At 33.7% G+C, this 16,848-nt stretch overlaps 1 protein-coding gene across 2 annotated transcripts; it reads right to left on the bottom strand.

The window, feature by feature from the left end:
• Positions 1-3,127: 3,127 nt before the first annotated feature.
• On the bottom strand, positions 3,128-8,842 carry COMMD3 (COMM domain containing 3). Of its 2 annotated transcripts, XM_070728168.1 has the most exons (9): positions 8,762-8,842; positions 7,201-7,832; positions 5,315-5,426; positions 5,167-5,230; positions 5,034-5,068; positions 4,712-4,772; positions 4,571-4,627; positions 4,415-4,474; positions 3,128-3,491 (listed from the first exon to the last, which is right to left on the bottom strand). In XM_070728168.1, the coding sequence occupies exons 2-9, from the start codon at positions 7,337-7,339 to the stop codon at positions 3,432-3,434; spliced, it is 588 nt and encodes a 195-aa protein (XP_070584269.1). In that variant the 5' UTR covers positions 7,340-7,832; positions 8,762-8,842; the 3' UTR covers positions 3,128-3,431. The 2 variants fall into 2 exon arrangements, with proteins under 2 accessions (XP_070584269.1, XP_070584270.1); XM_070728169.1 differs by lacking the exons at positions 7,201-7,832; positions 8,762-8,842 and adding an exon at positions 6,813-6,952.
• Positions 8,843-16,848: the final 8,006 nt, after the last annotated feature.

Raw genomic sequence — 16,848 nt, 5'->3', positions numbered from 1 at the left:
CCTTTTCGCGCGATAGCATTCCAGCTACTTTGCCAGATTCAAACTCTCCCTTCTCCACACATCTATCTTCTTGTGGAAGCGGTTTCTCTCCCCTCCCAAAATCCAAGCCCAGTCTCGCGTTCCCTCAGGTGTCCGTGTTTCTTTCCCCTTCTCTCGCATACTACTTCATCGCTCTTCCTTCCTCCGTTTTTCCCCCATTCTCAAAGTGCCAGGAACGAGTATTCCGAATTTTTTTTTCAGCCAATAAGGTCTAGCATTTTATTTCACCGCCTCAAAAAGCCCCCCCACTCTTTTTATTCCCCACTTTTGTTTGTTGTGTTGTAATCCCTCACACAGATAACCTATTCCCATATCTACTCTCTCACACAGAGAGACACCGTCGCAAGACTCATCCAGACCCTGAAGGTGCCCTGGCACATATTTTCTTGGTAAATTTTTTACTACCTTTAGACACGCCTTCTCACTTCGCGCCTGCCGTCGGCTTATAGATTTTTCACCACTGAACTCTGGCACCTCACGTCTCGGACAGCTGATTCTAGAAGACTTTGGTGGGTGTGGTCTTCCAAATTCCTCACACCTCTCTAAACACCTTCGCAATTTTATCGAACACAATTGCCACACTTCGCAAAGCCCAGCCCCGGGGTCCGTGGCTGTCTGACACACATTATTTGTCACAAAACTTTTCTTCTCTTACATTTTCTTTTCTCTTTTTACACATAGTAGAATCTAAGCAGAGGCACCAATTTTGGAAGTAATTAGTGGCAGCTTAGTCCAGCTGGTCTATTTGTTCTTTTGTGTCCATAAGAACTAACTAGAAACTTTCAGAACTCCTCAAGATATTTCAGCTAGACTGATTGAAGGTCTAAGTTGTTAACACTATTGACCGCTTTTTGAGAAGCATCATAACCCTATGATGCCATAGGCATTCCCTTTCCTAGAAAGATAGATCTTCTTCATTTTGGCCAGCTCTGTGGACAATCCTAAAGTGCCACCTTTGGAAATTGTTCTGGTTCCTGACTGACATCATTTTCTTCCATGTTGGCAGACCTTCATGAGATGCATATTGTAGATTCCTGGATAGATGAAAAGTAGGATTCTATTATAGGAAGCCAGCATCAGAAAATGATCAAATGACAAAGAACTATATTGGAGAGCCCTATGATTAGTCCAATTTCCTGAAAGATTTGCTATCAAATCCACTTTGAAGTTAATAACCTGCCCTGTTCCTCCATGCCTGGCAAGCATCTTGCCGAGCACTACCATCCTATTGACAACCATTTATTGATATTAAAAGTATCATCTCCAACCAGCCATCCAAAAGAGATTCTAATGAAAGAGGGCTTTTTCACTATGCCTTGACAATTTGATCCATGTGAATGTTAATTTGGGTACAATACTGTCACTCTCAGATCCCGCAGAGATCGAGGAAACTGAAGGCACTGGTTAAAAAAATATCTTTCTATTCATCTCCAGGAAAAAAAATGAAGGGGAAAGGAAATATTCCTGGAAAGCAGGATTTCACATTGTGTCAAACCTCCACCAGAGAAGGAAATCCAGATCAGGATCATGCTGTAGATTTCATTGTACAATTCTGTTCAATCCAGGATTTGATTGCCTTTCGATTTCTGAGCAAGATATGCAGTAATTAAATGGAAAAGTAGGTCCTACCACTTTTATAAACTTTCCCTGTCTTGTGTTTAGGTTGGGGAGGAAAGTATCTTAAGTAGGAATGGCTTTATACTCTGAATGGAATATAACTGGGACATGGTCTTCCCTTGATCACGACCAGAAAAAGTATTTTCTTAATAGCCTTCCTGATTTGTCACTCTCCTTCAAATGTGTTGGAATTTCAATCTCCATCATTCCCTGTGAACATATAGGCGGCTAGATATAAAATACAATTGGAAGGCAACAATTTATGGAATGATGTCTAGCAAACTATGAACCAGAAAAGAATGGTGGTACTGAGCAAAATGTTTAATGAAAGAAAATTCATTATCCCCAGACTATCTTATGCTTTCAAATGACTGAAGGTTAAAAAAATCTCCACTGTGTTCTTCCCATCCATTTTTTAAAAATCCTCTTACAGATTACAAAATATGAAAACCTTCTTGCTACTGTGCTGCAGATGTGGTTCTCTTCAGATGCTCTGGAACTTAAGCTCTCAAGGGTGGCTAATGCCCAAAGTTGGAAAGTTTGGGGTAAAGTATTCTGTTGCTTGCACATCTCCTAACTATGAAGGGGAATCGTACTATGGTGAATTAGTGGGACAACTGCAGCAGATGGCAGGTTATTCAAGAAGCTTAAGCAAGCAACCTTTATGTGGTAGAATTGTTGTTGTTAAAAAGTAACAGAACCAGAGCTAGGGTGTTCCTTCTACCTCTCTGCAAGCCATTTTATGCCTCAGAGCATATTTTGTACCACAATTGGGACCAATGTATGTAGATTTTTCTAACTTGGGTGGCACCATTGGACAAGTTTAAATTCCTTTTCCTCTGCATCCTTATAGTCATTGGGATAAATCTCACAACTCTGTCTCCTCATTTAAGTTTCCCATCCATTCCAAAAAACACTTAGAAGATGGAACAAAAATGAGAACTAGGTCTTTGTGCATCCCACTTTCCAAATACAGTACAGTACACCAGACTGACACTGCTGCCTCCCTACTTGACAGGTGTGTAATTAATAAGTTCAATCCACACTGTGACTTGGGGATAATATTTTTTGTTTTGAGAAGAACAGAGCCATAGAGACAAGACTGATCATATTCTATTTATAGTCACTCAACTGCTGCAATTCAGAACACTCCAACAATTTTCTATTTACAGAAATGATTGGATATTTAATAAGTCAATCCAAGTTAAAAGAGGATGAATGAATGGATCTTCTCAATTTTTCATGTCAATGACTCCAACATTTAAAAAAAAGGGGGGGGGGGAACAGCAGGAAGTGGCCTTCACCAAATGAGATGCAAGCAAGGTGATAACTTTATTACAGTAGAATCACTTTAAACCTAGAACTCTATACCTTTTTAACATGGGTTTGGTTGAGTCAGTCTTCTTGGAGTAATGTAACTGCTGGAAATCCAATCCCTCCCAACTCATTATAATCAGATAAGACACACAAATTAGATTTATAGTCTCATTTATTAGATAATGAAGTAAAAAAATGGTAAAATCAAAGATATTTTTGTAAAAAGGGCAAAACTGAAACACAAGCAGATATCTAATAACATATGTTACAGTTAAACAAGCTCAACAGTTTTTATTGCACACAAACTTGTAGTTATCTAGAAAGTAAAAATTCATTTCTGTTTGATCAAACATATATCACAATTCCATTAAATAAAACCAAGGAAAAATATAATCATATAGCCAAAGAAGCAAGAATTTTCTTTTCTTCTTCAATTCAGTTGATTGCCAAGTCTGTAATTATAGTTGAGTTGTTCTTTCTAGACTTTTAGCTGCATCTTTTAACTTTCCCACTAAATCCTAAAATATAGAATAAGAGCTTAAGAAAATAAATATCTTGCTGTAAGTAACTAATGCAATATTAGAAGTTTTATTTATACAAAAATCCTTATGATTTAAGAATGCATTTTTTGCCATTGATATTTTTAAGAAATACTGAAACATCTTTATCAGAGTATATCATAAGCATGCTTTATTACGTGCAAAATAAAGGGGTGTAAACTGGGACAGATGGGTTGATAAAAACCAGACTAACTTTTTTTCTTATTTGTCAAATGACACAGAGAACAACAATTTAATAGAATATAAGGAAATAAACAATCTCAACAATTTTCTGAGCCTGTATTCCTAAAGATATTTAATACAACCAATTGGAACTTATGGAATGTTTACATAAATGTGATGTGTTTGTTTGCATACACACACACAAATTTTGAAACAATAGGAAATTGTAGACAGTTGCTTATTTCTTAATTTATCTGGTTTTGACTAATTTATACTTTTAAAAATGTGTTTATTAGCTAAACTTACTCCTAATGGATGAGGTAGCAACTTCATATTATTTATTATTCTCAGATTAGTTGCTTTGATTTTAGAGAAAATAACAGCTGTGGATAATGGGGACTCAGATATCAATGTAATTTAAATAAAGCCAAATAAGTCAAATTCTATGCTCATAATATATATTACACATTTAAGTATATACTATAGGAAATGAAGTTCATCTAATTTAACACATTTGAAAGAGGTTCTACCCATTGTGCTAAAAATAGTATTTTTGTGTGATACATATAATATTAATCAACTTGAAATATACTGAAAAAGCAGAAAAGCTAGTATTTCTGTAGCACTTTATATTTTAAAAGATCAGACACATTGAAGTATTTTATATTTTTAAAGACTTTCATAAGGTCATCAGTATGTAAAAAAAGAGGAATAAATACCTGCAATTGCTCCATAGAACAACTAAAATTTAAGTCCTGATGAGCTCTTGCATCATTATTCTAAAATAACAAAATCCCAAACATTAGTTCCTAATGTAACAAAAATTAAAACAATCATAGTCTACTAATATTTCAATTTCTGGATTGATATAATACCTCTACTTTTAAGGTCATCAAATAGGCAGGGCGATAGTTTTTATGAAGTTGATTAGTCTAAAGTAATAAAATAGAAAGAAAAAAGTAAGTTGCGCAAATTAAAAAGAAAAAAGAAAATAATACACACTTAATTTAAATTACCTTTATTTGATATTCCAAACGCCAACAAACATCAGTTATATGTAGTGGACATCTGCCTATACTGAAAACATAATGAATATCTATTAGGCTAAGATATGTTGAACCACAATACTGTTCTGAAATTTAATAGGTAACAAAGTTTTCGGAGAGGGGCGGCATACAAATCCAAATAATAAATAAAATAAATAAAGATCAGTAAGACCAATGTATTAATTGTGGTTTCATGGACTAAGCTACCCCAATTAGATAACTTGTGAATATATTTATTACTTTTAAGATGCATTTGAAAGTTGGACAATCACTATAACTTCTTTGGACATACCTTCCTAATATGATTTCCAAGGTATCCTTATGTTTCTACAAAAAGGGAAAGGATAAAAATAGAGCATATAAACTACTACAGGTACACAAAACTTAATGGATGGTATTAAAAAGGATAAAATGAGTTTGGAAACCTGATATTCAGTGCAAAATTTTTCAATTCTTTCTCTGTCAAGTTTACAGTCTTCCAAATAGGTACTAAAAGGAAAAGTAACATATGTTAACCAATAAATCTAATATAAGTCAAACATATTTTTTTTAAGTTGAAGAATTTTAGGATACCTTATAATAGATTGGTCAGCTTTTTGCTTTCCAGCTTCTATTATACAAGTGGTAGTTGCTGCATGGCAGTATTTTAATATTGCTGGTTCAATATTTTCCAAATCTGGGTAATCTAAAAATAAATGAATGTTTGATGAAATATTTCAGGGAGAGATAGATAGATAGATAGATAGATAGATAGATAGATAGATAGATAGATAGATAGACAGACAGACAGACAGACAGACAGACAGACAGACAGACAGACAGACAGACAGACAGACAGACAGATTAGATAGATAGGCTATCCCACATATATACAAACATATATGCTCCATGCAATTATAGCAGCTGAGCAAACAAAAAGCTATTACAGTACTGTATATTGACAAAATTCAGTTACCATTTTAAACACAATATTGGGGGAAGGATCTCTTTTCATAGATCTCCCTTTATAAGGAATTAAAATATTGGAATTTGAGGTTCCTTTCATTTCAAATGTGAAGTTTTCCCAAGATCTGAAACATGATATCAGTTATGTCTAGCAACAACTAGATCTTCATTTATTCCCAAACAGACAGAAAGTACAGAAGAAAGGAAAGGAACTCAGTCATTATGCCAGCAGTGGCTCCTGTGTTTTCCCACTTATTACCAATTTGGGAAGATTGAACATCAGTAGACATTTATATTTTTAGAAAATTGCAATCTTCTCACTCTGGAGGAGAGGAAGAAGAGCAAAAAGTATTTTGCCAACTATGGAGGTGGACTTTCTCCAAGCCTAGATAACCCTGTTAAATTATTTGTTTCTGGCTGCTGGAGGAAGTTAAATATGTAACGTCACTTTTCTAACGATAGTGCTCAGAATACCGTGCCTTTAATCCTCCCTCTTCACAGCTCAACTTTTCTGATTTTTTTTCCTTTCCTTTTTTTTCTTCTCCGCGTCTCATTTAAGAAACCTGAACTGCTTTTCCAAAGTTGCAATTCAAACCAGCACCTATCGGAGGCCGTGCGTATTCAGCCCCGGCTCCCGCAGAGCTCTTCTCCAGGCAAACGGCAAACTCGAGCCGTTTTTCTCTTGCGAGAGACGGCTGGCCTACCCTCAACAGACCGCGCAGTTTGGCCAGCAGCTGGCGAAGCTCAATCGCCGGAGAATTTCAATTTGAAGAAGCAAACAAACAAAAAACCAAGAAGCAAAAGCATAGAAGCAAATGAATGGCACTTTTCAGACGCGAGGTTAAGAACAGTTCCTTTATTACTGCCACTGAACAATCCGGGGGAAAAATATCACATGATCACAACAACAACAACAAAGACTGCGGGCTCCAGGTCTCAAACCCAACTCGGTGCTTTCCTCCAGTATATTCATCCGCTTGCTGTTTTGACTTTTGCCAAAATTACTTCCGACTGTCAATGTACCGGGAATGCCTCGCCGGAGCAGGAAAATTAACAACAAAAAAGGTGGAAACCAACCGACCGCGGCCGCCAAGGAAGGCGAAGGGAAATAATCTCCAAATTGCACCTTCTCTCTCGGCCTGCTTTCGGGAGAGAGGCTTCGTCTTCGCTTTTAGGCCGTAAATAAGCGAGAGGCGCCCTTGCATTTTGCAAGGAAGTGACAACCGCAGAGGAATGGAGTAAATCAGCAGCGAGAGCAAAACCCTGAAAGAAACAAAAGGAGGCAGAGAGGGCGCAGCGCACCATCTCAGCCCGGCTCAGCGCGGGGGAAGACTTCCTGCATTTGACGGGAAACGGCTTGAGGCCGCCGCAGCGAAGCAGCCAGGCGCCGGGACTGGCTGTAAAAGCAGCGCCGAATTAAGAGCGGCTAGCCGTTCCCTCGACAAGAGCCCAAAGTCCCCTTGCAGCGAGAAGCTTGGCGGACGGAACATGGAGCCCGGGATGTAGCAACTCACCGAAAACGGCCTCCTCGGCCCGTCCGCTGAGCAAGCTCTGGAAGGCAGCCTGGAGCAGAGCCTGGAAAGCTCGGAGCGAGAAGCTACCCGGATCAGCCAGGATCTGTAAGCCGCTTTGCACGGGCTCCGAAAGCTCCATTGTGAGCCGAGCTGTGACCTTCGACACGCCGCCCACGTGATAGCCCCGCTCAGCTGATCCTGCAGCCGAAGGAAAGCGGCGGCGGCTGTTTGTTGCAGATCCGGATGGGTGACTCCGGCTTTGCTTCCTTGCTGTGGGCTACTTATACTAAACCCTAAACTCTTTGCCTGCGATCCCATCTGCCCGTTTCCATTAAGCTCTTCGGTAGTGTTGTATTTCCTATCTCAAATACAAGGTCAGCCATCTTCCTTTTCTTCTCGGTTGCAAAAGGCTTGTCTGGCTACGTATCTTGCATTTTAACCTTTTAAAGGATCGCCGTGGTCGCGATGCAATAGACGAGGAAGATCGAAACCTTGGTTTCGATTCTTATATGGAATCGGCGCGGGAAAGGATTCAAACGGCGTGGCTCACAGTGGCTAAGCTCTGAACGCTCCATAGCTTCTTCCCCCAAGCACGCAACAGGCCTTTTCTTTTCCGTTCTGCAAATTTGGACCTGAATTTAGGGGGAAACAGTTTTATAAGTTCAGAACGGTAAATATATACCCTACACCTCAAAAGACATTGCAAATTAAAAATGATAACCGTCATTAAATACTTCCTTTCATTCTCTTGAGTCTAGCTGTTATTATTTACACAATATTTCTTAGTCTCTTATATGCTGGCAGAATGTCATAACCTACAAATCCCTTATAAATGGCCATGTTTCCTTATTTTCTTTTCTCTGAATAATACAAATATTTTTGCTATAGTTTAATTGATCTGAGGTTTAGTTTTATGTAGAACATTAAGGTAAAGGGCAAGGCATTTTTGCATACAGTATGTAGTTTTCTTGAGTTCACTCATACACTGAGTTCATTCATACTCTATAAATATGAAACTTTACAGATTTTTTAAATAAAGATATCATTCTATCACTATACCCTGCCTACTTCATATTTACATTTAGATTTGCAGACAAAGTTAATTAATTCATATAAACAGTGAACTTAACATAGCAAGAGGTATGCTTGAGAATCCAGAGATAAGATTTATGTTTAAATCAAATGGTCTGTTTTACTATCTCCACTTAACTACCTATGCTACGTACCTATCCTTTGGAACTGTACTCCTAATTAAATTTTTATGATTAATTTAGTTGACTTAAATATATACAATAGAATCTCTGGTCACAACCATAATTTGTTCCTTAACTGTGGTTAAAATGGTGTGGAAGGAGAAATCAGCCATGAAAAAAATGGGGTTTTTTTTGTCATGACCAGTGGTTCTACTATAATTATGAAAGCATTAAGGCAAATTGACAGTTACATATCTGATCATTTTTAAGAGCAATCTTGTTTGCTAAGATGGTTAGTAAAATATTGTAATTAGAAAAATGTAAAACATTAAAAATAATTATGAGGCACATTTAAGAGAGAATATTACCTGTTTATTGCTAGAGTTTGAGTGAGCTGCTAACGCAATTCCCCTTAAGTCACTTCTGTAAATTTCAACCTGGATTTTTTAAGAGATTAATAACTTTTTCATTATATGACTACTCAGTTTGTTGACTTTTCAGCACTTAGCCAATCATGAAAAGCAGAGTATCTTGACTGATATTTGGAGGGGTGGCCTTGATTGTAGCCTTTACTAGGAAAGTGAAATGAAGTGGGCAGTGCCAAAGTACATCCAAGAAAATTACACCATGACAGAACTTGAGTTTAAAAAAACATGGGAGTTTTTTTGTGGTTGTTCTAGATAACTAAACTAACTTGGTAGAAGATTATTGGTGAAAAAATAAATAGAGCTATAAATAGAAATATCTGCTATTTTCTTGTGGATATGTGTTTTCATCATTACACTTTTTTTATGTTATACAAACCTCAGGAATCATTTGATCCTTGTTGTTTATTTATTTATTCATATTTATAGTAGCCCTGATAGAAACAGATGGCAAAGGCTCTGAATAAATGTTGGTATACAAAGGCCAGTTTGGCAAATCAACCATGTTCAATTTAGTGGAACTTCTACCTAGTTCATTATAGTGATAAGTGTTTCATTAGTTTTGAAGGGATTATGGATTCCACCATGATTAGAATGTTCCCATGGCAACAGGTAACTCATTTTGCATTCCATATCCTAATGCAGCTGTGGTTAATGTGCCATTAGAATGCACAAATATAACTATGTATGTCTGTATATGCGTGTGTGTGTGTGTATGTACGTACGTATGCATGTATATATATGTTTGTATATTTAAAATTTCATAGATATACCTGCCAATTCTCATCATAAATAAATTACAATTCCCCATGTTTTGCTCAAGCAAAATTTCCTTTAGATGAATTAGACAAGGATTCAAAGATCTTGTGTTGTATTTGCATTACTGGTACTCTATTTTACCAACATTGTGACTAGTCTCTACAACATATACTGTCTCTTTTGTTCCATGGTACTGCTCTGCCTACAAAAGGAAAACCACAAGCTGTCCTTACATTATGACTACCACATGGAAATCCCCCCCATGTAACAAAATATTTAATGCTACTTTGAAAACAATAAGAGTGTTACACATCCTAAGGTTCTTCCAGACAAGCCTAAGGGAATAAAAATAGATACTGTAATGGCTGCATTTATTATTATTTAAAATTAACTATCAGCTTGCAGCCTGTTTTCCTCAGGGTAATTATAAAACAGAATCTATGAGGTTTTATTGAAAATACTGCATAGCATGAGCTGATTAAACAGTGTGACATAGCACATATCTGGAGTTTTTTAAATGACTGATTTGATTCTTTGGTTTTTAATAGGGAATTAATATTTCAGTAAATATGGTCTGACTTTCTAAGCATAAATAATAGCAGGGATTTTTTTGGGTATTCAAGTTTAGATTCAATTTTTTTCCATTCCGGGGAGATTTATATTTAAGCTTTTGTACTGTTTTTGTACTGTTACTGTTTAAATAGGACTAATGGACTAAAAGAGAAGTTATCAGTCAGCAACAATTCTTTATACTCATATTAGACACTATACTGTTTTGGACTTTTGGTTCTTGTTCATTCAGAGGAAAACAGGATCTATATAAGTTGATTCTCAAACATTGATGAGTCAGTGATGAGTCAGTGATTCAATAAACTTTTAGCTTACTGACAGTGATTTTATTTATATGTACATTGCATTGTGTTAATATTTAAAAACTATTTAAAAACAAGCAACTTTGAAAGTGTTCTCTATCTCTATAACTAAGTGTTGAAATTATAAAGAAAATTAAATCTTCCGTATAAACTTCTTTTATATTCCTATTTATGGAAAGAACAGTACAATTTATAATATACACACATTCATAATTATAACTGCAATATTTATAATTATAATTCTTTGATATTATGCAAATGGTATGAATTCTCTCACTATTATAGTTATCCATAATTATATTTTTCTAAATTAACATTACAAAAATATTAAAAATTATCCTTAACTTTGGGCATAGTTGCATTTCAAACTGTAGTGCAATTTAAATTCTGAAATGCTTACATTAAATTGATAAAATTGCAACACAAGCAATTTCTAATTTATTTTAAATTTTAATCTGAACTATCTTTAATTTATCAATTAATGTTTTCTTTATATTACATTTGAGATTTTTTTGCAAACATAAGAGTTTTATAATTTTTGATTTTTGGAAGGGTAGCCTGGATTCTTAAAGAATAAAAATATTGTTAATTAAGCAAAAGGTGAGAAAAATTTCAAGAGCAGGAAAAAGTGAATACTAGGGTACATAGGCTCAGATATTAAGTATGCATTGTAGAATAGGTTCATGCTAACTCTTTTGAGATTATGGACTATAAACACATTTGTCTCATATTTCTTCATATATAGAATGAGGCTGTTTAAAAGAAACAAGGAAGGACAATTTGAAAGAAATATTAACTGAAATACAGCATCATTTATAATACCAATTTCATATCTTTTCTTTCATTTAATGCTTAACAGTAAGAATGTCTAAGGTTACATAGAATGATATTTTTATTCAGTGTTTGGAATGGATTTGGTTAGAGAATCCTAGAGCTGTGCAACACTGAATCTCTTTACTATAGTGAATTCTAAAAATTCATTTTGTAAAGGTATTATGAAGGAAATCGTGGTATGAGCAGGACCAATTCACAGAACCTTCTCAGTTTATTCCAAGCCAGGGGGACCATGAAAAACATTTTTTAAGAAATGTTGCACCAGATCATTTCTAACAAAGCAGTTTTGAGGTGCAGAGTTCTTAGAAGGAAGTCAATAATAAAATAAGTATAATTCAGTGGATTTTTTTCACATTATCAGAGATAGCGTTTGTTCAACAATTCTGTTTAGATGAATACTTTTTGATATGAAGTATGTACCCTATGATGTAGTTTATTCTACATGAAATCAATCACGCCTTTGTACATTTAGCTTACATATTAGATTACTATCATATGTACGTTTACCTTGAAATCAAGTTTATAAAACTTGTAAGACTGCTTTATAATTTATCTTGTAGACAATGCAAAATATTTTTAAAAGATAAAATGATTTGAATATAGGTACAATTATTATATACACCTCAAAAAAATAAAGGGAACACTCAAACAACACATCCTAGATCTGAATGAATGAAATATTCTCACTGAATACTTTGTTCTGTACAAATGAATATGCACAACAGCATGTGAAATTGATTGCCAATCAGTGTTGCTTCCTAAGTGGACAGTTTGATTTCACAGAAGTTTGATTTACTTGGAGTTATATTGCGTTGTTTAAGTGTTCCTTTATTTTTTTGAGCAGTGTACATTCATCATTTTAAAAATCATATTTTAGAATGATTTTTATCTCACCAAGAAACATTGGCAAGCAGGCAAGCAAGCTTACATATCTGATCTGTTGTGCTAGCAAAATAACATTTTTATTATATTATCTTAGATTTAATATGATTACAGCTATTGATGAAAAATATGTTAAGGTGATTAAAGATTTTGGAGAAAAAATGTTAAGCATTTTAAAGTTTAAAATATTATTTGTTTTGCTAGACCCTGATACCCATTTATCTTGCCCAAGATGTTTATTTCTAAATACATATGTATAGCCACATTATATCTACGTGTCTCAAAAATAGGTGCATTATGGGATTTTTTGTTAACTTTTTAATTTTTTTTCTACTTGAGATTCTTTGATCTACATGACATATTGTACTATGAAAGAGTCTAATCTTGTAAAAGTATGAACACCCTTATTTTTATAATTACAATAGGAGTATACAGTACTTCTAAAAGAAAAATGGAACTTATTTGGCACAGTTGGAAGTCTGACTGTTTAAAGATAGAAGTGACCAAGGATTGCCAGAAAAAATACATATAAAAGAAAAAATGTTCACAATTAAGAAATGTATCAGTTTCATATTCCATGTAGGGCACAATTATTAAAATCAATAATTAGCAAATAAATAGCAGCTACTATTTTGTTAGAAAGGTGACCTGTTTTTATAGTATTTGCTGCCATCATTTTTTCACTTGCCAGTGACTGTTGGCAGGTTATTAGGATTTTCTTTCAACAAATTAGTCTCCTTGCTGTGCAGCCTCTGAAATGTATCACTTTTATACAGATTCTTAAAGAAAATAGTCATAAATATCAGGGAGACCATAACTGTTCAATTAGTAAATGGAAACTGTCTTTTTCCCCACATGTTTAAGTGGGTTAGGTGTGGGAGAAACTCAAAAGATAAGATATACTGTAATTCTTAGACTTCTGTAAGGATTAAGAATTACAGTACAGTATATCTTATCTTTTGAGTAAAACCACAATATTGTGGCTTACTTAAATACAACATTAATTATAGTTAGAAATTATCACTTTGTTCAGCACAGGCACTAATCTGAAGGAGCTAAAGATAAATAATAAACACTGTTAAATTTGTTTAGAGAGGAGAAACCACACAGTAGGCTCACTATTTTCTAGCAAAGATTATGTACTATTAAGACAGTCTAATAGTCATACATCAGCATAGAAAGTCACACACACGCAATTATTTTTCAATAACCTATGAAGAATTGGCAGATTTCAAGGGACATAATTTTTTAGAAAAATTATGGACCCTCTACAGAACATATACTGTATTTGCTTTTCTCTGCATCTTTTAATGGCCATGTTTGGGAATGATCTCTGCACCAAAGAGATTATAATAATCATGGAGAATATCCTATTGGGCCTATCCATAATAGTTTATCCAAAGAGGAACAGCTCCCAACTTCAACCTCTGGGACTTTATCTCCCATGAATTAAACTTGGTGCATACAACATAATGCTTTGTTAATTATAATTTTACGAAGCAAAAAAAATCACTTGTAAACATTGAGGTAATATTTTTATTTTGATACTTTGTTTTTCATCAAAATGAAAGTTGAGGAGGGAAGGACTTTGAACCCACAGATCTATTGAAGCTATTCAGTTTTATTCTTTTTTATATCAGAAAGAAATAGAAGAAAATAATAATCAAAATATTGCAGACCCTGTAATTCTGTACAGATATACCCACATACAAAAAAATGATCGGAAATTTGCAACTATAAATCAGAGATGTATAGAGTGAAACAAATATTATACAAAATTAATATAGCACAACATTCTCAAATATTGTGAGGCCTAACATCTCTGTAGGTTTGTTTGTTGTTTAATAAAATGTAATGTAGGACAGTAAGTATATGTGCATTCTTTCCTAGTTGGGTGGGCCTGTTGCAGGATAAAACAAATAAAACACTGCATGATTTGTGAACAAATTAGCCAATCAAGCAGAGCAATTTTCACACCCTGAGAAAACAATATAGTTAAAACTGAATATAGATATTATTGGGCCATATCTAAAAGTTAAAATAGAATTACTCCAAAGTAGTAGCAATAAATCTTCTAAATTAAAATAAATGTCTCTGAAAGACTTATTTCTTACATGTAAGAAATAATATATGGAAAATAATTTGGAGGAGCTAATTTTGGCAAAATAATTGCTATATTTTAATATTCAAGAGAAAGGCCATTTTTAACTTAATATGATTTCTTTCTCAGGAGACTTAATGAGAGATTCCACTATTGGTGATGTTTTAAAAGACTTTATTTGACTGATGGAATGCTCTGAAGTCTGTTTTTCTGGCTAGAAAATTCTTTCTCTCACTTTGTATTGTAAAAAGGAAAGGTTGTCACTCTCCTCCTAATCACTTGAAGCGCAGCTAAACAAAGACAGAAACACAATCCACAGCCTATGAACAAATAAAATTAGTCAGATTGCATTCTTTTTTCTTTAGAACATATGCATAAGATATAAAACTTCTTTCTTTACCAAAATAATTAATCATGAAATAAATAGCAGGCCCCCGCCCCAAAAAATATAAAATGGAAGACATGAGCCAAAAATCTTGCTTGTTTTTTAAAAATTTGGTATAAATAGACAATGAATCACTACAACTATATGTTTAGAAACAAGGTCTATTACGTTTCTAATTATTTTTATTAATTCTTTATGTCCTTTTATGAGTTACACTATTCACTTAAATATTTCATAATTCTTCATCTAAATTCTTACAATGTATAATAATTACTTTATGGTCCATCAAAGAGAAAAAACTTATAAGAGGTTTTTCTTATTTACAAGCAATGATCCCACACTTTATTTTCTCTTAGTTAAAGAAACTACACATAGATTTGTTTACTTTCTTGAATACGAATAAAAATACATCAGAAGAGATTGGATGTATTCTTGAATCCGTTCTTTTTCTAAAAACTTTCTAGCTATTTTAGGTGTATTCTTTTTAATAAATTATATCAACAAAACTCATTGGACCATTGTGTTTTCAGAAATGTCAAATATCTTCAGAGCTTAATAATGTAATTACATTGCATTGCAAATAATGCATCTTTTTTGCTTAAAGTTTTTATGTCATATAGCAGAATAAAATAAGAAAAATAAAATAGCTGAGTTATTTTAATAACTAAAATTCAAAACAACTAAATTGTTAATAAAATTTGTAAATATTTAGGCCTCATTTTGCTGTGGAGATATCAAAACATAAAATAATTTTCACAATAGAAAGTTGCTATAAATACAGAGATAACTTCAAGGATTTAAAAAAATTGAATTGTCAAGAGAGACAACAAAAGAGCTGAATTTTGAAAAAAAAAATCCTGCTTTGTCTTAGTCTCATGGTAACAATTTGAAGATCCACAGAAGTCAAAAACATACAAATAGGCAGAATCATATTATACTGATAATGTTGTAAAATTTATGGGAGAATTAATTTTGGTGATATTAAATGAAATATTTGCTTATAAAGTCACCAGGAATTGAAAACGCCCTAATGGGACATAATCAATACTTTTAAAAAGCATTCTTTATTAAATTGCATATCTGTTTCCTCTATGTCCCCTCTGCTTTTTAATTCATAAGTAGCATTTCTTAAAAGCAAAAATTCAGAGAATATCTGAATATACAGAAAAGTCCCAGTGAGGCCTATAACGCCTTCTAAATTTTGATTGGGATAAGGAAAAAAATAAAGATGTAAGGACTTCTGTTTTATAGAAATGTTAAACTTCAAGGAGACACAGATCTCAAGGAGATACGTGAATCTAAATATACGCTTGTAATTTTTTCTTTTATATTTAGTATAATCTGAGCATATTTCAATACATTTAGAATAATGAGCATAATGGTTGTCAATTTTATTTACAAGTAAGTGTGACTCTGAATTAGCTCTGTCTAATCACAATTCTTAAATCTTACTATAATTAAGGATTCTCTCCATGTGCAATTATTTTATATATGTTGAGTTATTGAGGGAAGTGAACATTATTATGAATGTATATATCTTTATAATTTAGATTGATGGTTATAAAGTTATTCTGCTTTCTCCTGGTTAGAATAAAAAGCTTCCAAATCTCTTAGGTTTCTTGAAAATAAAAGGACAATAACTAAAAAAAGGGGAAAGGCAGAGGAACCTCAAAGGGAGGAAAGCATCATGCTTAAAATCTAGGTTTGTCATGGTGCTACACTGTGATTTAGCATGAGGTCAAGCTGGTAAAATAGTTTGTGTTTGTATTACAAACAGAAACGTTGTTTTCTTAACTCTGCTTCTAGTTAACTTTTGATCAAGTCACAGAATGAAGGATCTGCAATGCAGTAAATGAAGCTATGTTTTCATTAGTACTTTTATTGTGGCCAGTAAGCAAGAGTGAATATTTGTATCTTTTACAAATCCTTGTAAAAGGTTTTTAATAAACTTCCTAATAATTTTATTTTACTAAACTTAATAACAATACAGTATTTATTTATTTTGCAGCCGGCCTTTCTATGGATGTCAATATTTGATAGTATCACATATTAAAATTCAAAAGTTATCATATTTGAGTGTGCATAATGTCAAACTGTTTATATCAACAGCAAATCAATACTTCTAATCAAATATTTATGCCTGTGCCAGTGACCTATAACCTAAGTGATAAATATAAGGACTACGAATTCTCAATAA

This window comes from Erythrolamprus reginae, chromosome Z (genome assembly GCF_031021105.1).
Source record: "Erythrolamprus reginae isolate rEryReg1 chromosome Z, rEryReg1.hap1, whole genome shotgun sequence".
In the NCBI taxonomy this organism is placed as follows: domain Eukaryota; kingdom Metazoa; phylum Chordata; class Lepidosauria; order Squamata; family Dipsadidae; genus Erythrolamprus; species Erythrolamprus reginae.
The sequence above is the reverse complement of the archived record's forward strand: the minus strand, read 5'-3'. Positions and strand labels throughout refer to the sequence as shown.

Coding starts and splice junctions, on each gene's coding strand:
- COMMD3 (XM_070728168.1), bottom strand. CDS start 7,339: ATGGAGCTTTCGGAGCCCGTGCAAAGCGGCTTACAGATCCTGGCTGAT. Junction 5,069..5,166: donor AATTTTGCACTGAATATCAG/GTTTCCAAACTC, acceptor CCCTTTTTGTAG/AAACATAAGGATACCTTGGA. Junction 4,475..4,570: donor TGATGACCTTAAAAGTAGAG/GTATTATATCAA, acceptor TTGTTATTTTAG/AATAATGATGCAAGAGCTCA.